The sequence below is a fragment of the Anas platyrhynchos genome, chromosome 30 (assembly GCF_047663525.1).
Source record: "Anas platyrhynchos isolate ZD024472 breed Pekin duck chromosome 30, IASCAAS_PekinDuck_T2T, whole genome shotgun sequence".
Taxonomy (NCBI): domain Eukaryota; kingdom Metazoa; phylum Chordata; class Aves; order Anseriformes; family Anatidae; genus Anas; species Anas platyrhynchos.
Window position 1 is genome coordinate 6,196,479 of NC_092616.1, and position 21,114 is coordinate 6,217,592.

At 58.0% G+C, this 21,114-nt stretch overlaps 1 protein-coding gene across 1 annotated transcript; it reads right to left on the bottom strand.

The window, feature by feature from the left end:
* Positions 1 to 5,002: 5,002 nt before the first annotated feature.
* LOC119715313 (syntaxin-1B) lies at positions 5,003 to 19,740 on the bottom strand. The gene is made up of 10 exons (XM_072029541.1): positions 19,661 to 19,740; positions 13,506 to 13,580; positions 11,870 to 11,969; positions 10,967 to 11,041; positions 8,619 to 8,692; positions 8,410 to 8,518; positions 8,251 to 8,324; positions 6,890 to 7,027; positions 5,471 to 5,581; positions 5,003 to 5,243 (listed from the first exon to the last, which is right to left on the bottom strand). The coding sequence occupies exons 1-10, from the start codon at positions 19,688 to 19,690 to the stop codon at positions 5,163 to 5,165; spliced, it is 867 nt and encodes a 288-aa protein (XP_071885642.1). The 5' UTR covers positions 19,691 to 19,740; the 3' UTR covers positions 5,003 to 5,162.
* Between the last annotated feature and the right edge of the window lie 1,374 nt (positions 19,741 to 21,114).

The following is a 21,114-nucleotide window of genomic DNA, read 5'->3' on the forward strand; positions in this document are numbered from 1 at the left end:
GCTCCGGTTTTGTGCCCCCTGGGGACCTATAGGGGCTATAGGGGGGGCTTTGGGGCTCTGTGGGGTCGTTGTTGGCCTCTGTGGCCCTATAGGGGCTGTAGGGGGGCTTTGGGGCTCTATGGGGCCATCGTTGACCTCTATGGACCTATAGGGTCTATAGGGGGAATTTGGGGCTCTGTGGGGCTGTCGTTGACCTCCATGGCCCTATAGGGGCTGTAGGGGGTCTTTGGGGTTCTGTGAGGTCATCATTGAACTCTATGGCCCTATAGGGGCTGTAGGGGGTCTTTGGGGTTCTGTGGGGTCATCATTGAACTCTATGGCCCTATAGGGGCTGTTGGGGGGCTTTGGGGTTTTGTGGGGCCGTCGTTGACCTCTGTGGACCTATAGGGGCTGTAGGGGGACTTTGGGGTTCTGTGGGGCCGTCGTTGACCTCTATGGCCCTATAGGGGGGCTTTGGGGCTCTGTGGGGCCGTTGTTGACCTCTATGGCCCTATAGGGGCTGTAGGGGGTCTTTGGGGTTCTGTGGGGTCATCATTGAACTCTATGGCCCTATAGGGGCTGTAGGGGGGGCTTCAGGGCTCTGTGCGGCTGTCGTTGACCTCTATGGTCCTATAGGGGCTGTAGGGGGGGGGTGGGGTTCTTTGGGGCCGTTGTTGACCTCTATGGACCCATAGGGGCTATGGGGGGCTTCGGGGCTCTGTGGGGTTGTCGTTGACCTCTATGGACCTATAGGGGGGGCTTTGGGGCTCTGTGGGGCCATCATTGACCTCTATGGACCTATAGGGTCTATAGGGGGAATTTGGGGCTCTGTGGGGCTGTCGTTGACCTCCATGGCCCTATAGGGGCTGTAGGGGGGGCTATGGGGCTATACAAGCTTGTAGGGACCCCACGGCAGCCCTAGGGACCTATGGGAGCTATAGGGGGCCTCTCGGGGGGGGTATAGAAACCCCATAGCCACCCTGGGAGCCTTCTGGGCGTTATAGGAAACTATAGGGGCACTGGGGGAGCTATAGGGGCACCAGGTGAGCTATAGGGGCACCAGGGGAGCTATAGGGGCACTAGGGGAACTATAGGGGCACTGGGGGAGCTATAGGGGCTATAGGGAGCTGCAGGGACACTGGGAGAGCTATAGGGCCTCGCTGGCTACTGGGAGAAGCTATAGGGTCCGTATAGGAGCCATAGGGACCCTTTTGGGCACCGGTAACAACCCATATTTGTGTGTGTCCCCCCCCCCCACCACCCCAAAAAATCCCGAGGAGGAGGAGGAGGAAGGAAGGAGGCAGAGGCAGGTGCGTTTGTGGCATGGGTTTCGTAGCAAATACATCACAGACCACGAGGGGGGGACGATACAGAGCTCAGGACCCGGGGGGGTTGGGTTGGGGGGGCTTTGAGGAGGGGTTGAGGGGGGGCAGGGGGGGGACACCCCACCCCCCCCGGCCCTCCCCGCGGCGCGGGGTTGGAGGGGGGGCAGCGCAGGGGCGCGGCGGCACCCGCGGGGCGGAAAATCTAAGTCGGGGTGGTTCCTCGGTGGTGGTGGGGGGCACGGGGGGGGGGTGATGGGTGTTTGGGGGGGGTCGGTGATGGTGGTTGAAGGGGGGTCGGGGCGTTGAGGGGGTCGTTGATGGGGGCGTTGATGGGGTTGTTGGGTGGTTGATGGGGTCGTTGGGTCATTGATGGGGTCATTGGGTCTTGATGGGGTCCTTGATGGGGTTGTTGGGTCGTTGATGGGGTATTTGGGGCTTTGATGGGGTATTTGGGGCTTTGATGGGGTTTTTGGGTCTTTGGTGGGGTATTTGGGTCTTTGGTGGGGTATTTGGGTCATTGATGGGGTTGTTGGGTCATTTATGGAGTCGTTGGGTCTTGATGGCGTCATTGATGGGGTCATTGATGGGGTCGATGGGGTAGTTGGGTTGTTGATGGGGTATTTGGGGCTATGATGGGGTATTTGGGTCTTTGGTGGGGTATTTGGGTCATTGATGGGGTTGTTGGGTCATTGATGATGTCATTGATGGGGTCATTGGGTCATTGATGCGGTCGTTGGATCTTGATGGGGTCATTGATGGGGTTGATGGGGTAGTTGGGTTGTTGATGGGGTATTTGGGTTGTTGATGGGGTATTTGGGTCTTTGGTGGGGTATTTGGGTCTTTGGTGGGGTATTTGGGTCTTTGGTGGGGTTGTTGGGTCATTTATGGAGTCGTTGGGTCTTGATGGCGTCATTGATGGGGTCATTGATGGGGTTGATGGGGTAGTTGGGTTGTTGATGGGGTATTTGGGTCTTTGGTGGGGTATTTGGGTCATTGATGGGGTTGTTGGGTCATTGATGATGTCATTGATGGGGTCATTGGGTCATTGATGCGGTCGTTGGGTCTTGATGGGGTCGTTGGGTTGTTGATGGGGTATTTGGGTCCTTGGTGGGGTATTTGGGACTTTGATGGGGTATTTGGGTCTTTGGTGGGGTATTTGGGTCTTTGATGGGGGTCGTTGGGTCTTGATGGGGTCGTTGATGGGGTGATGGGGTCGTGATGGGGTCGTTGGACCATTGATGGGGTATTTGGGTGATTGATGGGGTAGTTGGGTTGTTGATGGGGTCGTTGATGGGGCAGTTAGGCCTTGATGGGGTATTTGGGGCTTTGATGGGGTTGTTGATGATGTAGTTGGGTCATGAAGGGGTCGATTGGGTCATTAAGGGGTCGATTGGGCAATTAAGGGGTCGATTGGGTCATTGATGGGATCGTTGATGGGGTAATGGGGCCGTTGATGGGGTCGTGGGGTCGTTGATGGGGCAGTTGGGTCATTGATGGGGTCACGGGGTCGTTAATGGGGTCGTTGGGTCATTGATGGGGTCGCTGGGTGATTAATGGGGTCATGGGGTCGTTAATGGGGTTGTTGGGTTGTTGATGGGGTCATGGGGTCGTTAATGGGGTCGTTGGGTCATTGATGGGGTCGTTGGGTTGTAAACGGGGTCATGGGGTCATTAATGGGGTCGTTGATGGTGGTTGGGACATCGATGGGGTAATTGGGTCGTTAGCAGGGTGATGGGGTCATTAGCGGGATGATGAGGTCGTTAATGGGGTGGTGGGGTCATTAGCGGGATGATGAGGTCGTTAATGGGGTGGTGGGGTCATTAGCGGGGTGGCGGGGTCGTTAGCGGGGTGGTTGGTTAGTTGGGTGGGTGATGAGGCAGGTGGGTAGTTAGTCGGGTGATTGGCTGGCTCGTTAGCTCGGCGACGGGTCAATTAGCTGAGCAATGGGTTGATTAATTGGGCGGTCAGCTGATGAGCTGGTTGGCTGGCTGGTTAACGGGTTAGTTAGGCGGTCGGTTAGCTGGTTGGATGGATGGCGGGTGGGTGAGAGTGGTTAGTTAGCTGGTTAGTTGGCTGGTTAATTAGCTGGTTAATTAGCTGGGTGGGCAGTGGTTAGCTGGTTGGTTGCTGAGCTGCTCGGATGGGCGACTGGTTAGCTGGTTGAGTGACTAGTTAGCTGGTTGGCTGAGCGGTTAGCTGGTTGGGAGGGTGTTTGGTTAGCTGACTGGGTGGGCGGGTGGGTCATTAGATGGTTGGTTAACTAGGTGGGTGGGTGGGTGGTTAGCTGGTTAGGTGGGTGGCTGGTTGGGTGGGTGGTTAGCTGGTTGGGTGGGTGGTTGGCTGGTTGGGTGGGTGGTTGGCTGGTTGGGTGGTTGGTTAGCTGGGTGGTTAGCTGGTTGGCTGGGTGGTTAGCTGGTTGGGTGGGTGGTTAGCTGGTTGGGTGGGTGGTTAGCTGGTTGGGCGGCTGGTTAGCTGGTTGGATGGGTGGTTGGCTGGTTGGGTGGGTGACTGGTTAGCTGGTTGGGTGGGTGGTTAGCCGGTGGGGTGGTTGGTTAGCTGGCTGGATGGGTGGTGGTTAGCTGGTTGGATGACTAGTTAGTGGGTTAGTCAGGCGGGTAATGGCGTTGCCTCGGATGCGCGGTGGGAATGGGCCAGAGCCCCCCCTGCCCCCTCACGGACCCCCAACCACGCGACCCACCTCCGGGGCACCTTCACCCCCGGGGGGGTTGGACGACCCCACCCCACCCCAAAAACCTTCCCTAAGGTCAACCCGACCCCAAAGCAGCCCCAGGGCCCGTCCACCAGTCTCCCACTGGGGCCAGGCTGACTCGGCCTTCACCGGGTTCAAACCCAACCTCCTGGGATCCCTTTTTGGGATCGACCCGTGCCAAAATCCTTCTCTAGGCTCATCCCAACCCGGGCCGCGACTCTTTAGGGTCAACCCAACCAATGACCGCTCTTTAGGGTCAACCCAACCCATCTATGGCCAACCACGACCCCGTTTTAGGGTCGACATGACCCATGACCCCTACCTAGGGTCAACCAAACCCGGATGTCCCCCAAAATCCTTCCCTAGGGTCAACCCAACCTGGGCCGTGCCTCTTTAGGGTTGACCCGACCCCGTGCCCTGTCTTTAGGGTCAACCTGACCCATGACCCCCCAATCTCTCTTTGGGGTCAACCCAAGCCAACTGCCTCCCTAATTGCTCCCCAAAGGTCAACCCCACCCGCGACCCCTCTCAAGGGTCAACCCAATTCGAGGACCCCCCCCCCCTCTAAGCCCACCCCAACCTCCGCCCCCCACCTCTTTGGGACCTCCTTGACCCATCTGCCCCTCGTAGCCCCCCCTTTAGGGCCACCTCCTGTCCCCCCAGGGCACAATCCGGGGCTCCCCGGACCCCCGCGTGTCCCCCCCCCTACCCAAGGGGTGGGGGCACAAGCGCAGCGCATGGATGGGAGATGGTGGTGGAGGGGGTGGGGAGGGGGCGAGAAGAAGTGGGGGGGGGGGACCCAGGCATCCGAGGAGCAGAATGGGGGGGGGGGGATGGATGGAGGCCAACGAACCGCTTAGATTTGCCGGCCCCGGGTCGGGCTCGGGCCGCTCTGGCCCAAATTTTTTTTGGGGGGGAGGGGGGGGCAGAGGAAAAGAGGAGGGGGCGGCGGGTGATTGGACCACGTGCTGTTATGTCCGTTCGCATGAACAATTAATTGTCTCTTAATTTATTCTTAAGTCTCGCTTAATGTGGTTATTCTCATTACCGGGGAAGGAGGAAGGGAGCGTTAATTACTGCCGCGAGGTTGGGGGGGGGGGGGAGGGGGGCCGAAAGGAGAAGGAGGGTGGGGGGGGCGCGCCGGGACCCTACAAGCCCAACGTGCCCCCGATGGAGGAGGCCAAGACCACCCCCAGCACCACGCAACAAATTATGATCATGATTTTCTTCTACGTTACCCCAAAAACGGTATTTTTTTTCCCAAAAAAATTAAAAAAAAAATAAATAAAAAGGCATCCGGGCAGCGTGGGGAGGAGAGAAGAGAAGAAGCGTTACGGAGCAGGAGAGGACCCGACGCTGAAGGACCACCCCCCTTGGTTGTCCAGGTTCTTGGCCCATCGCCTCCTTGGCCCCCCCCCCCCAACTTTTTTGGCCCCCCTACCACCCCTGCACTCACCCTTCGGGCTTTGCTCTGGTACTTTACGGCTTTTTTGGTGTCCGACACGGCCCGTTCCACGTAGTCGACCGAGTGCTCCACGTTGTACTCGATGCGGTCGATCATCTCGCCCTGAGAGCCAGAACCGCCCCGTGAGACCCCCTCCCCAAAAAAAGGGGGGGCACTGGCATGGGAGAGTGGGGTTCTAGGAGGTTCTAGGTGGTTCAACTGGGTCTTGGTGGGCTCAAGAGCCTCTTATGGTGGGTTCTTGATGACCCAACGGGTTGTTGGTGGGCTTAAAAGTTTTTGGTGATGTCTAGATGAACCAACAGACCAGGTTCTAGATGACCCTTGGTGGTCATCTAGAGATTTTAATGGGTTCTAGGTGACCCTTGGTGGGCTTGAGACCACCTTTTGATGGTGCCCAGATGAGCCAATGAGCGGGATTCTAGGAGGTTGGTGGTTCTAGGTGATTCAACTGGGTCTTGGTGGGCTCAAGAGCTTCTTATGGTGGGTTCTTGATGACCCAACGGGCCGTTGGTGGGCTTAAAAGCTTTTGGTGACGTCTAGATGAACCAACAGACCAGGTTCTAGATGACCCTTAGTGGTCATTTAGAGATTTTAATGGGTTCTAGATGCCCCTTGGTGGGCTTGAGACCTTTTGATGGTGCCTGGGTGAGCCAACAAGCTGGGTTCTAGGAGGTTCAACTGGTTCTAGGTGGTTCAACTGGGTCTTGGTAGGCTCAAGAACCTCTTATGGTGGGTTCTTGATGACCCAACGGGTTGTTGGTGGGCTTAAAAGTTTTTGGTGATGTCTAGATGAACCACCAGACCAGGTTCTAGATGACCCTTGGTGGTCATCTACAAATTTTAACGGGTTCTAGATGCCCCTTGGTGGGCTTGAGACCTTTTGATAGTGCCTGGATGAGCCAATGAGCAGGGTTCTAGGAGGTTCAACTGGTTCTAGGTAGCTCAACTGGGTCTTGGTGGGCTCAAGAGCTTCTTCTGGTGGGTTCTTGATGACCCAATGGGCTGTTGGTGGGCTTAAAAGCTTTTGGTGACGTCTAGATGAACCAACAGACCGGGTTCTAGATGACCCTTGGTGGTCATCTAGAGATTTTAATGGGTTCTAGATGACCCTTGGTGGTCATCTTGAGATTTTAACGGGTTCTAGATGCCCCTTGGTGGGCTTGAGACCTTTTGATGGTGTCTGGATGAGCCAATGAGCCTTAGTCATGGCTTTTGGTGGGTTCTAGATTACCCAACAGTGGTCTTGGTAGGCTCAAGAGGTTTTGATGGCATCTAGACGAGCCAATGAACCTGATCTATGGCTTTTGGTGGGTTTTGGATGACCCTTGGTGGGCCTGGAACCTTCTGATGGTGTCTAGGTGACACACGTGGGGTGGGTTCAAGCCCCCCCCTCTGCCCCCTCCCCTGTACCTGGCTCTCCACCAGCATCGCCATGTCCACGAACATGTCGTGCAGCTCCCGGATGCTCGTTTCCAGCTTGATGATCTCGTTGTGTCGCGTCTCGATCTCGTTCAGGGCTTGTTTGGTCATCTGCGAGTCCATTTTGATCTGGCGGGGGAGAAGAAAGAGGGGGTGAGAGCACAGGAGGGGGCTTCTCGGGCCCCGGGGACCTCAACAGGTCAGGGGTGACCTCCTAGTTCCTTGGTCATACAAAGATTTGGGGCGTTTCATCGGGTTCTAGGTGATCCAATGGGTTTTGGGTTATCTCGCTGGGTTCTGGGTGATTTAATGGGGGGTTTGGAGCCATCTTGTTGGGTTCTGGGTGACCCACTGGGTTTTTTGGGGGCATCTCATCAGGTTCTGGATGACCCAATGGGTTCTAGGTGATCCAATGGGTTTTGGGTTATCTCGCTGGGTTCTGGGTGATTTAATGGGAGGTTTGGAGCCATCTTGTTGGGTTCTGGGTGACCCACTGGGTTTTTTGGGGGGGGCATCTCATCAGGTTCTGGACGACCCAACGGGTTCTGGACGACCCAACGGGTTCTGGATGACCCAATAGGTTCTGGATGACCCAACGGGTACTGGATGACCCAACGGGTTCTGGATGACCCAACGGGTTCTGGATGACCCAACAGGTCCTGGATGACCCAACGGGTACTGGATGACCCAACGGGTTCTGGATGACCCAACGGGTTCTGGATGACCCAACGGGTCCTGGATGACCCAACAGGTTCTGGATGACCAAACAGGTTCTGGATGACCCAAGGGGTTCTGGATGACCCAACGGGTTCTGGATGACCCAACAGGTCCTGGATGACCCAACGGGTTCTGGATGACCCAACAGGTTCTAGATGACCCAACGGGTCCTAGATGACCCAGTGGGTTCTGGATGACCCAACGGGTTCTAGATGACCCAACGGGTCCTAGATGACCCAATGGGTTCTGGATGACCCAACGGGTTCTAGATGACCCAACGGGTTCTGGGTGACCCAACGGGTCCTGGATGACCCAACGGGTCCTGGATGACCCAACGGGTCCTAGATGACCCAGTGGGTTCTGGATGACCCAACAGGTTCTGGATGACCAAACCAATTCTGGATGACCCAACGGGTTCTGGATGACCCAACAGGTTCTGGATGACCCAAGGGGTTCTGGGTGACCCAACAGGTCCTGGATGACCCAACGGGTACTGGATGACCCCGTGGATTCTAGATGACCCAACGGGTTCTGGATGACCCAACGGGTTCTGGATGACCCAACGGGTTCTGGATGACCAAACCAATTCTGGATGACCCAACGGGTTCTGGATGACCCAACGGGTCTCTACGTACGTCATCGGTAAAGATGGCCAACTTCCCGCTCTCCAGCATGTCCTCCAGCTCCTCATTGGTGGTGGTCCGGCCGGCTGCGGGGAGATGGAGGAGATTTTGGGGTCCTGCTCCCCCAAACCCCAACGCGTGTCCCCCCCCCAAGGTTCTCCCGTGACCTACTGATCTCCAGCTGCCTCTGGATCCTGTCCTTGCACCGGTCGCGGTACTTGGACTGGGTGGCGTTGTACTCCGTCATCACCTCCACGAACTTGCGGGACAGCGTCGAGTGCTGGGGACATTGGGGGGGGACACGGGGTGGGGTGAGGGACCTCCACCAAGGAGGAGGAGGAGGAGGAGGAAGGAGAGGGGTGGTGGGGGAGGAAGGGTACCTGCGTTTTTCGGATGCGTAGGTCGGCCGAGGAGCGGTTCAGGCCTTCCTCCTGCTCGATGCTCTGCTCGATGGCTGCGGGAGGGGACAGTTGGGACCCCTCACCCCAAAAATGGCCACCACAAGAAGGCCAAGACCATCAAGAACATCCCCAAGAAGACCACCACCATCATGAAGAACATCCCCAAAAAGACCACCACCATCACAAAAAACATCCTCAATGAGGCCACCACCATCATGGAGATCACCCCAAAAAGTCCACCCCAAAATGTCCAACTCAAGAAGACCAAGACCATCATGAAGAACGTCCCCAAGGAGACCACCACCATCATGAAGAACATCCCCAAAAAGACCACCACCATCACAAAAAACATCCTCAATGAGGCCACCACCATCATGGAGATCACCCCAAAATGGCCACCCCAAAATGTCCTACTCAAGAAGACCAAAACCATCATGAAGAACGTCCCCAAGAAGACCACCATCATGGAGATCACCCCAAAATGGCCACCCCAAAATGTCCAACTCAAGAAGACCAAAACCATCATGGAAAATGTCCCCAAGACCACCACCACCATGGAGATCACCCCAAAATGGCCACCCCAAAATGTCCACCTCAAGAAGACCAAAACCATCATGAAGAACGTCCCCAAGAAGACCACCATCATGGAGATCACCCCAAAATGGCCACCCCAAAATGGCCACCTCAAGAAGACCAAAACCATCATGAAGAACGTCCCCATGAAGACCACCACCATCATGGAGACCACCCCAAAATGGCCACCTCAAGAAGACCAAAACCATCATGAAGATCACCGCCATCATGGAGATCACCCCAAAATGGCCACCCCAAAATGTCCACCTCAAGAAGACCAAGACCATCATGAAGAACATCCCCAAGACCACTACCACCATGGAGACCACCCCAAAATGGCCACCCCAAAATGTCCTACTCAAGAAGACCAAAACCATCATGAAGAACGTCCCCAAGAAGACCACCATCATGGAGATCACCCCAAAATGGCCACCCCAAAATGGCCACCTCAAGAAGACCAAAACCATCATGAAGAACGTCCCCATGAAGACCACCACCATCATGGAGACCACCCCAAAATGTCCACCTCAAGAAGACCAAAACCATCATGGAAAATGTCCCCAAGACCACCACCACCATGGAGATCACCCCAAAATGGTCACCCCAAAATGTCCTACTCAAGAAGACTAAAACCATCATGAAGATCACCGCCATCATGGAGATCACCCCAAAATGGCCACCCCAAAATGTCCACCTCAAGAAGACCAAAACCATCATGGAAAACGTCCCCAAGACCACCACCATCATGGAGACCACCCCAAAATGGCCACCCCAAAATGTCCAACTCAAGAAGAGCAAAACCATCATGAAGAACATCCCCAAGAAGACCACCACCACCATGGAGATCACCCCAAAATGGCCACCCCAAAATGGCCACCTCAAGAAGACCAAAACCATCATGAAGAACGTCCCCATGAAGACCACCACCATCATGGAGACCACCCCAAAATGGCCACCTCAAGAAGACCAAAACCATCATGAAGATCACCGCCATCATGGAGATCACCCCAAAATGGCCACCCCAAAATGTCCACCTCAAGAAGACCAAGACCATCATGAAGAACATCCCCAAGACCACTACCACCATGGAGACCACCCCAAAATGGCCACCCCAAAATGTCCTACTCAAGAAGACCAAAACCATCATGAAGAACGTCCCCAAGAAGACCACCATCATGGAGATCACCCCAAAATGGCCACCCCAAAATGGCCACCTCAAGAAGACCAAAACCATCATGAAGAACGTCCCCATGAAGACCACCACCATCATGGAGACCACCCCAAAATGTCCACCTCAAGAAGACCAAAACCATCATGGAAAATGTCCCCAAGACCACCACCACCATGGAGATCACCCCAAAATGGTCACCCCAAAATGTCCTACTCAAGAAGACTAAAACCATCATGAAGATCACCGCCATCATGGAGATCACCCCAAAATGGCCACCCCAAAATGTCCACCTCAAGAAGACCAAAACCATCATGGAAAACGTCCCCAAGACCACCACCATCATGGAGACCACCCCAAAATGGCCACCCCAAAATGTCCAACTCAAGAAGAGCAAAACCATCATGAAGAACATCCCCAAGAAGACCACCACCACCATGGAGATCACCCCAAAATGGCCACCCCAAAATGTCCAACTCAAGAAGACCAAAACCATCATGAAGAACATCCCCAAGACCACCACTATCATGGAGACCACCCCAAAACGGCCCCCCCAAAATGTCCAAGATGGCCGCTGCCAGGTCACCTTTCAACTTGGAGCGCACTTTGTTGGCCGTCTTCTTGATGTCGGCCGTGAGGTCCTCCAGCTCCTGCTTCGTCTCTGGGAGGGGGCAGGGACGTGTCACCCCCCCCCCCCTCCCACGGTGTCACCACCCCCGTGTCACCCTGAGCCTGGTGACCCCAAAACCCAAGGTGACCCCAACTCCATGATGACCTCACCCCAAAGTGTCTCCAACCCCAAGGTGACCCCAAAACCCAAGGTGACCCCCAAAACCCAAGGTGACCCCAACCCCATGGTGACCCCAAAACCCAAGGTGACCTCACCCCAAAGTGTCCCCAACCCCAAGGTGACCCCAACCCCAAGGTGACCCCAACCCCAAAGTGACCCCAAAACCCAAGGTGACCTCAACCCCATGGTGACCCCAACCCATGGTGACCCCAACCCCATGATGACCTCACCCCAAAGTGTCCCCAACCCCAAGGTGACCCCAAACCATGATGACCCCAAACACAAGGTGACCCCAAAACCCAAGGTGACCCCAACCCTATGATGACCCCAACCCCATGGTGACCCCAACCCCATGGTGACCTCACCCCAAAGTGACCCCAAAACCTAAGATGACCCCAAAACCCAAGGTGTCCCCAACTCAAGGTGACCCCCAACCCCATGATGACCTCATCCCAAAGTGTCCCCAACCCCAAGGTGACCCCACCCCAAGGTGACCCCAAAACCCAAGGTGACCCCAACCCCATGGTGACCCCAACCCCAAGGTGACCCCAACCCCACGGTGTCCTCCGTGTCCCCAACATCCCCATTGTCCCCAATACCCTCAATGACCCCAACAACCCCGACGACCCCATTGACCCCGATGACCCCATTGACCCCAATGACCCCAATGACCCCATTGACCCCGATGACCCCGCTCACTCTCGTCAGGGTTGGGGGCGGCCAGGATGGCGCTGTGCTGCTTCTTCACCTGCTCCACGTCCTCCGACAGCTTCTCGATGCAGCCCCGGATCTCCTCCACCTATAGGGGACGGGGGGGGACATAGGGGACACGGGGGGGACACAGGGGACATGGGGATATAGGGGACATGGGGGGGATATAGGGGATATAGGGGACACGGGGATATAGGGGACACGGGGGGGATATAGGGGACATGGGGACATAGGGGACATGGGGGGGATATAGGGGATATGGGGATATAGGGGACATGGGGATATAGGGGACACGGGGATATAGGGGACACGGGGGGGATATAGGGGACACAGGGATATAGGGGACACGGGGGGGATATAGGGGACACGGGGATATAGGGGACACGGGGGGGATTTAGGGGACATGGGGATATAGGGGACATAGGGGGATATAGGGGACATGGGGATATAGGGGATATGGGGATATAGGGGACATGGGGGGGATATAGGGGACACGGGGGGGACATAGGGGACATGGGGGGGATATAGGGGATATGGGGATATAGGGGACATGGGGGGATATAGGGGACACGGGGGGGATATAGGGGACATGGGGGGGACATAGGGGATATGGGGGGATATAGGGGACATGGGGATATAGGGGACATGGGGGGGATATAGGGGATATGGGGGGGATATAGGGGACACGGGGGGGATATAGGGGACATGGGGATATAGGGGACATGGGGGGGATATAGGGGACACGGGGGGGATATAGGGGACACAGGGATATAGGGGACACGGGGGGGTATGGGGATATAGGGGACATGGGGATATAGGGGACACGGGGGGGATATAGGGGACACGGGGATATAGGGGACATGGGGGGGATATAGGGGACATGGGGGGGATATAGGGGACATGGGGGAACACGGGTATAGGGACATATGGGGACAGGGAGGAGATGGGGACATATATAGGGGAGATGGGGACATATAGGGACATGGGAGGTCATAAAGACACGGATGGGGACATATAGGACATGTATAGGGGCGATGGGGACACGTATAGGGGAAAGGGGGACAAATATGGGGGCGCAGGAGGACGTGGGGACGTGGATGGGGATGTATAGGGGAAAAGGGAACATATGGGGACGTGGCAGGGACATGAGAAGAGGAATGGGGACATATAGGGCACATATAGGGCACATACGCTGTCGGGGTGCCCTATATAGGGCTGGGCCCTATAGAATCAGGGGGATGCCCCTATAGCAGACAAGGGGGCTCTATAGGGTCCATATAGGGTCTGGTGGGGACCTATAGGATCAGGGGGGCATATAAGATCTGGGAGGGGGCTATAAGGTCTGCATGGGGCCCTATAGGGTGTGTGGGGGGCCCTATAGGATCTGGAAGTCCCTATAGGGTACCTATAGAAGTGGGGCCGGGCTATAGGGTTTGGGGAGGGGCATGGGGTGTGGGGGGAACCTATAGGGTGAGGCGGAATCTATAGGGTGTGGGGGACCTATAGGGTCCTATAGGGTGTGGGGGGACCTATAGAGTCCTATAGGGTGTGGGGGAACCTATAGGGGTGCTATAGGGTGAGGGGGGGGCCCTGGGGTCCCTATAGGGTCTCTATAGGGCCCGACCTGCTCGAAGAACTCGTCCATGAAGTGGTCGCGGTCGACGTGGACGACTTCCTCCTCATCGTCACTGTCCTTCGCCTATAGGGGCGGGGGGATATAGGGGCGGGGGGGTTATGGGGGTCGGGGGGATATAGGGGACATTGGGGGATATAGGGGCAGGGGGTTTATAGGGTCAGGGGGATATAGGGGCAAGTAGATATAGGGGACATTGGGGGATATAGGGTTGGGGGGATATAGGGTCAAGGGGATATAGGGTTGGGGGGATATAGGGGACATTGGGGGATATAGGGTTGGGGGGTTATAGGATCGGGGGATATAGGGTTGGGGGGTTTATAGGGTCAGGGGGATATAGGGGACATTGGGGATATAGGGTCAGGGGGTTTATAGGGTTGGGGGGATATGGGGTTGTGGGTTTATAGGGTCAGGGGGATATAGGGGACATTGGGGGATATAGGGTCGGGGGGATATAGGGGCAGGAGGATATAGGGGCAGGAGGATATAGGGGCGGGGGGATATAGGGTTGGGGGGTTTATAGGGTCAGGGGGATACAGGGTCAGGGGGATATAGGGGACATTGGGGGATATAGGGTCAGGGGGGCATAGGGTTGGGGGGATATAGGGTCAGGGGGATATAGGGACAAGGGGATATGGGGTTAGGGGGTTTATAGGGTCAGGGGGATATAGGGTCAGGGGATTTATAGGGTCAGGGGATATAGGGTCGGGGGGACATAGGGGACATTGGGGGATATAGGGTTGGGGGGTTTATAAGGTCAGGGGTTTATAGGGTCAGAGGGATATAGGGGCAGGGGGTTTATAGGGTCAGGGGGATATAGGGTCGGGGGGTTATAGGATCAGGGGATATAGGGTCGGGGGGATATAGGGGCAAGGGGGTATGGGATTGTGGGTTTATGGGGTCAGGGGGATATAGGGGTGGGGGATATAGGGGACATTGGGGAGTATAGGGTCAGGGGATATAGGGGCAGGAGAGATATAGGGTCAGGGGGTTATAGGGTCGGGGGGTATAGGGTTGGGGGGATATGGGGTTGGGGGTATAGGGTCAGGGGGATATAGGGTTGGGGGGTTTATAGGGTCAGGGGGGTTATAGGGTCAGGGGGATATGGGGTTGGGGTTTATAGGGTCAGGGGGATATAGGGGCAGGACGATATAGGGTCGGGGGGACACAGGGGACATTGGGGACATTGGGGACACCCCAAGGCCCCCCCCCCCCCATATCTCATTTGCATACGGCCCCACGTGGCCAACGCCATTGGCCGCGGGGCCGGCGCCGCCGGGCGCTCTGATTGGCCGAGGGCCGTGAGTCATCTGCATGGCCTGATCCTTCCCCCCGCTCCTGATTGGCTGCCCGCCCACGGCTAATTTGCATACGGGAGCCCCGCCCCGCCGCCTCCCATTGGCCTGCCCCCCCAGCTCATTTGCATACGCCCCGCCCCTGCACCACGGCCCGCCCTCACGCCATTGGCTGGTGGGCGGCCTCATTTGCATAGAGGCCCCTCCCCCTGCAGCCCATGCCGCCTCCTGATTGGCTCCCCGCGGTCCCCAGGCTCATTTGCATACGGCGCCTTTCCCGGGACCTGATTGGCCACTGGGAAGGGAGGGGGGCGTCACCCACATTTGCATAAGGGGCGGTGCCAACAGAAGGCTGCCCGCAGCTGATTGGCTGAGGCTGGGGTGATCTGGCCCCGCCCCCCCCCCCCCCCCCATCAGGCCCCGCCCCCTGCGGGAGCCCCCCGCACACGCGTCGCACACGCAGCGCACGTGTCCCACAGCCCCTACGGCACCTATAGCACCTATAGCACCTACAGCGCCCTATAGCGCCCCATAGCGCCCCACTGTGCCCTATAGAGCCCTATAGAACCCTATAGCGCCCTATAGAACCCTATAGAGCCCTATAGCGCCCTATAGAGCCCTATAGAACCCTATAGAACCCCACTGTGCCCTATAGAGCCCTATAGAACCTCACTGTACCCTATAGCGCCCTATAGAACCCTATAGCGCCCCACTGCGCCCTATAGAGCCCTATAGAGCCCTATAGCACCCTATAGAGCCCTATAAAACTCCATTGTACCCTATAGGACCCTACAGCACCCTATAGAGCCCTATAGAACCCCACTGTACCCTATAGCACCCTATAGAGCTCTATAGAGCCCTATAGAACCCTATAGCACCCCACTGCACCCCATAGAGCCCTATACACCCCTATAGAGCCCTATAGAGCCCTATAGAACCCTATAGAACCCCACTGTGCCCTATAGCGCCCTATAGAACCCTATAGCACCCACTGCGCCCTATAGAACCCTATAGAGCCACTGCACCCTATAGAACCCTATAGCGCCCCATAGAGCCCTATAGAACCTTATAGAGCCCTATAGAGCCCCACTGTACCCTATAGCACCCTATAGAGCCCTATAGAACCCTACAGAGCCCTATAGCACCCTATAGAGCCCTATAGAACCCCACTGTGCCCTATAGAGCCCATAGAGCCCTATAGAGCCCTATAGCACCCCACTGCACCCTATAGAACGCTATAGACCTCTATAGAACCTATAGAGCCCCACTGTACCCTATAGAGCCCTATAGAACCCCACTGTACCCTATAGCACCTATAGTGCCTATAGCACCCTTTAGAGCTCTATAGCACCCCACTGCACCCTATAGAGCCCTATAGAACCCTATAAAATCCCACTGTACCCTATAGACCCCTATAGAGCCCTATAGCACCCACTGCGCCCCATAGAGCCCTATAGAGCCCTATAGAACCCTATAGAACCCCACTGTACCCTGCAGCACCCTATAGAGACCTATAGAGCCCACTGCACCCTATAGAGCCCGACAGTGCCCTATAGCACCCCACTGTACCGTAGAGCATCCTATAGAGCCCTATAGAGCCCCACTGTACCCTATAGAACCCTATAAAGCCCTATAGAACCTCACTGTACCCTATAGTGCCTTATAGAACCCTACAGAGCCCTATAGAACCCTATAGAACCCCACTGCGCCCTCTAGAACCCTATAGCATCCCATTGCACCCTGTAGAACCTCACTGTGCCCTATAGCACCCCATTGCACCCTATAGAACCCCCATTGCACCCTACTGACCCTATAGCACCCTACTGCACCCCATGTGCCCTATAGTACCCCATTATACCCTATAGCACCCCATTACACCCCATAGCCCCCTATAGCACCCCACTGCACCATAATGCACCCACTGCCCCCCATACCGCCCCCCAGCACCCCATAACCCCCTATAGCACCCCATACCCCCCCATAACCCCCTATACCCTCCCCAGCACCCTATAGCACCCCATAGCCCCCCATAGCACCCACTGCACCATAATGCACCCATCGCCCCCCATACCCCCCCCTTGACCCACCTATAGAACCCCATACCCCCCCCCAGCACCCTATAGCGCCCCATAACCCCATATAGGACCCTATAGCCCCCTATAGAACCCCATACCCCCCCATAACCCCCATAGCCCCCTATAGGACCCCATAGCACCCCGCCTGCACCATAAGGCACCCATAACCCCCCTAACCCCCCCCGTAGAGCCCCACAGCCCCCTATAGGGCCCTATAGCCCCCCCATAACCCCCCAGTCCCCTATAGCCCCTATGGGACCCCTATAGCCCCTATAGGACCCCATAGGACCCCACAGCCCCACTGCACCATAATGCACCCACATCCCCATAGCACCCTATAGAACCCCATAGGGTCCCCATAGCCCCCCTATAGCGCTCCATAACCCCCCCCAGCCCCCTATAGCCCCTATGGGACCCCTATAGGCTCCCGTAGACCCTATAGGACCCCGCAGTACCCTATAGAGCCCCACAGCACCCCACTGCACCATAACGCACCCACCACCCCCCATAACCCTCCCCATATCCCCTATACCCCTCCCCCAGCCCCTATAGCCCCTATAGGACCCCCTATAGCCCCCTATAGGACCCTATAGCCCCCATAGCCCCCCTAGCGCCCTACTGCACCATATTGCACCAATTGCCCCCTATAGAGCCCCATAACCACCCGTAGCCCCCATACCCCCCCCCCATCCCCCTATAACCTCTATAGGACCCCTATAGCCCCCATAGCCCCCATAGGACCCCTACAGCCCCCTATAGGACCGCGTAGCCCCTATAGGACCCACTGCACCAGAATGCACCCATTGCTCCCCCTGCCCCCCATCGCGCCCCATAACCCCCTATAGCACCCCACACCTCCCCCCGTCCCCTATAGCCCCTATAGGACCCCTGCAGCCCCCATAGGACCCCTAGAGACCCACACAGCCCCCTATAGCCCCCTATAGGACCCCTAGCGCCCCACTGCACCAAAATGCACCCGTACCCCCCCATAGAACCCCACGGGACCCTATAGCCCCTATAACGCCCCCAGACCCCTATAGCCCCTATAGGGCCCCCCATAGTCCCCTATAGGACCCATCGCCCCCTATAGCCCCCCTAGCACCCACTGCACCATAACCCCTATAGACCCCCCATAGCCCCATAGCCCCCCCATCTCCCCCCGTAGCCCTATAGGACCCCCTATAGGATCTATAGGAACCCCCCAGCCCCCTATAGGACCCACATAACCCCCTACAGCCCCCCCATAGCCCCCCAGCCCGCCACTGCACCATAACCCCTATAGCCCCCCTATAGCCCCATAGCCCCCCCCTAGCCCCCTACAGCCCTTATAGGGTCCCTATAGGATCTATAGGACCCCACAGCCCCCTATAGGACCCCCCCAGCCCCCTATAGGACCCTATAGCCCCCACTGCACCATCACTCCCCTACACCCCCAGAACCCCCTCATCCCCCCCCATAGCCCCCTATAGCACCCCAGCCCCCTATACCCCTCTATAGCCCCTATAGGGACCCCCTATAGGATCTATAGGACCCCGTCGCCCCCTATAGCCCCACAGACCCCCCCGGTGCCCACTGCACCACAACCCCCCCCATTTTTCCCCTATAGCCCCATCTCCCCCACACCCCCTATAGAACCCCTATGGGGTCCCTATAGCCCCTATAGGGTCCCTGTAGGATCTATAGGATCTATAGGATCCCATTGCCCCCTATAGCCCCTACAGCCCCCCCCCGGTGCCCCACTGCACCACAACCCCCCATTTTTCCCCCTATAGCCCCCTCTAGCCCCCCACCCCCTATAGGACCCCTATGGCTCCCTATAGCCCCTATAGGGTCCCTGTAGGATCTATAGGATCTATAGGACCCCATTGCCCCCTATAGCCCCTACAGCCCCCCCAGCGCCCCACTGCACCACAACCCCCCCCCATACCCCCATACCCCCCCCCGCCCCCTATAGGACCCCTATAGCCCCCTATATCCCCTATAGGGCTCCTATAGCATCTATAGGACCCCATTGCCCCCTATAGCCCCTACAGCCCCCCCCGGTGCCCCACTGCACCACAACCCCCCCCATTCCCCCCTATAGCCCCCTATCCCCCCCCACCCCCTATAGGACCCCTATAGCCCCCTATAGCCCTATAGGGTCCCTATAGCATCTATAGGACCCCATCGCCCCCTATAGCCCCCTATAGCCCCCTATAGCCCCCCCCGGCGCCCCACTGCACCACCACCCCCCACACCCCCCCTCGCCCCCCACCCCCTATAGGACCCCTATAGCCCCCTATAGCCCCTATAGGGTCCCTATAGCATCTATAGGACCCCATCGCCCCCTATAGCCCCTATAGCCCCTATAGACCCCCCCGGCGCCCCACTGCACCACAACCCCCCCCACATCCCCCCTCGCCCCCCACCCCCTATAGGACCCCTATAGCCCCTATAGCCCCTATAGGACCCCCTATAGGACCTATAGAATCTATAGGGACCCCATCGCCCCCTATAGCCCCCCCCGGCGCCCCACTGCACCACAACCCCCCCCCCATACCCCCCTCCCCCCCCCGCCCCCTATAGGACCCCTATAGCCCCCTATATCCCCTATAGGGCCTCCCTATAGGATCCATAGGACCCCATCTCCCCCTATAGCCCCTACAGCCCCCCCCGGCGCCCCACTGCACCACCGCCCCCCCCCCGCCCCCCCCTCGCCCCCCGCCCCCTATAGCCCCCCATATCCCCTATAGGGCCCCCTATAGCCCCTATAGGCGCCCCCCCCCGCCCCGCTCACGCCGCGCAGCTCCTGGGTCCGGTCCTTCATGGCGCGGGGTCCCCCCGGGGGGGCGGGCGCGGGGAGAGCTCGGGGGCGGGGGGGGGGGGGGAGGGGTGAGGGGGGGGGGGGGAGGGGGGGGGGGAGGGGCGGGCACGAGGCTTTTTTTTAAAAAAAAAAAAAAAAAAATTTGGGGGGGGTGGGGGAGGGGCTGCGGATTTTTTTTTGGGGGGGGGGGAGGGGAGAAACCCCGGGGGGGGGGGGAGGGGAGGGGAAAGGGGGGGGGAGGGGGAGGGGGGGGAGGATGCGCAGAGAATGGGGGGGGGGAGGGGGGGGCTGCGGAGGGAGCGGGGGCGCGCGCGCGGGAACCGGGGGGGCGGGGGCTTAGGGGGGAGGGGGCGGGGGTTTAGGGGGAGGGGCGGGGCCTGGGAGGGGAGGGAGGGGGAGGGGGAGGGGGGAGGGGAGGGGGAGCCGGCTTGCACGCTCGCCCCCCCCCTTGCACACTCATCTCTTGCACGCTCGCCCCTTGCACACTCGCCCCCCCCCCTTGCACCCCCCCATTTGCACACTCACCCCCCTTGCACACCCTTGCACACTCGTTCCTTGCACACTTGTCCCTTGCACACTCAGCCCCTTGCACACTCACTCTTTGCACACTTGTCCCTTGCACACTCACCTCTTGCACACTCACCCCCCCTTGCACCCCCCCTTGCACCCCCTTGCACCTCACCCTTTGCACACTTGTCCCTTGCACACTCACTTGGCCCAGCGCACCTTGCTCCCTTGCACACTCCCCCCCTTGCACACTCGCCCCCTTGCACGCTCAGCCCTGTCCGTGGCTCCTTGCACACTCACCCCCTTTGCACCCCCCTTCCATACTTGCCCTCCTCCAGACCCCATTTTGCACACTCAGCCCTTGCACACTCACCCTTTGCACACTTGTCCCTTGCACACTCACTTGGCCCAGCGCACCTCGCTCCCTTGCACACTCCCCCCCTTGCACACTCGCCCCCTTGCACGCTCAGCCCCTCGCATGGCTCCTTGCACACTCGCCTTCTTGCACACCCCTTGCACACTCACCCCCCTTTGCAGCCCCCTTCCACACTTGCCCCCCTCCAGACCTCATTTTGCACACTCACTCCCTTGCACGCTCACCACCTTGCACACCCCTTTTCACATTCGCTCCTTTGCACCCTCCCTTGCACACTCACTTGGCCCAGCGCACCTTGCTCCCTTGCACCTCCCCCCTTGCCCGCTCAGCACTGTCTGTGGCTCCCTTGCACACTCACCCCCTTGCACCTCACCCCCTTGCACACTTCCTTGCACACTCTTCTCTTACACACTTGTCCCCTTGCACGCTCAGCCCCTCACACGGCTCCTTGCACGCTCGCCTTCTTGCACACCCCTTGCACACCCCCTTGCACCTCACTCCCTTGCACCCTCCCTTGCACACTCACCCCCTTGTACCTTTCACC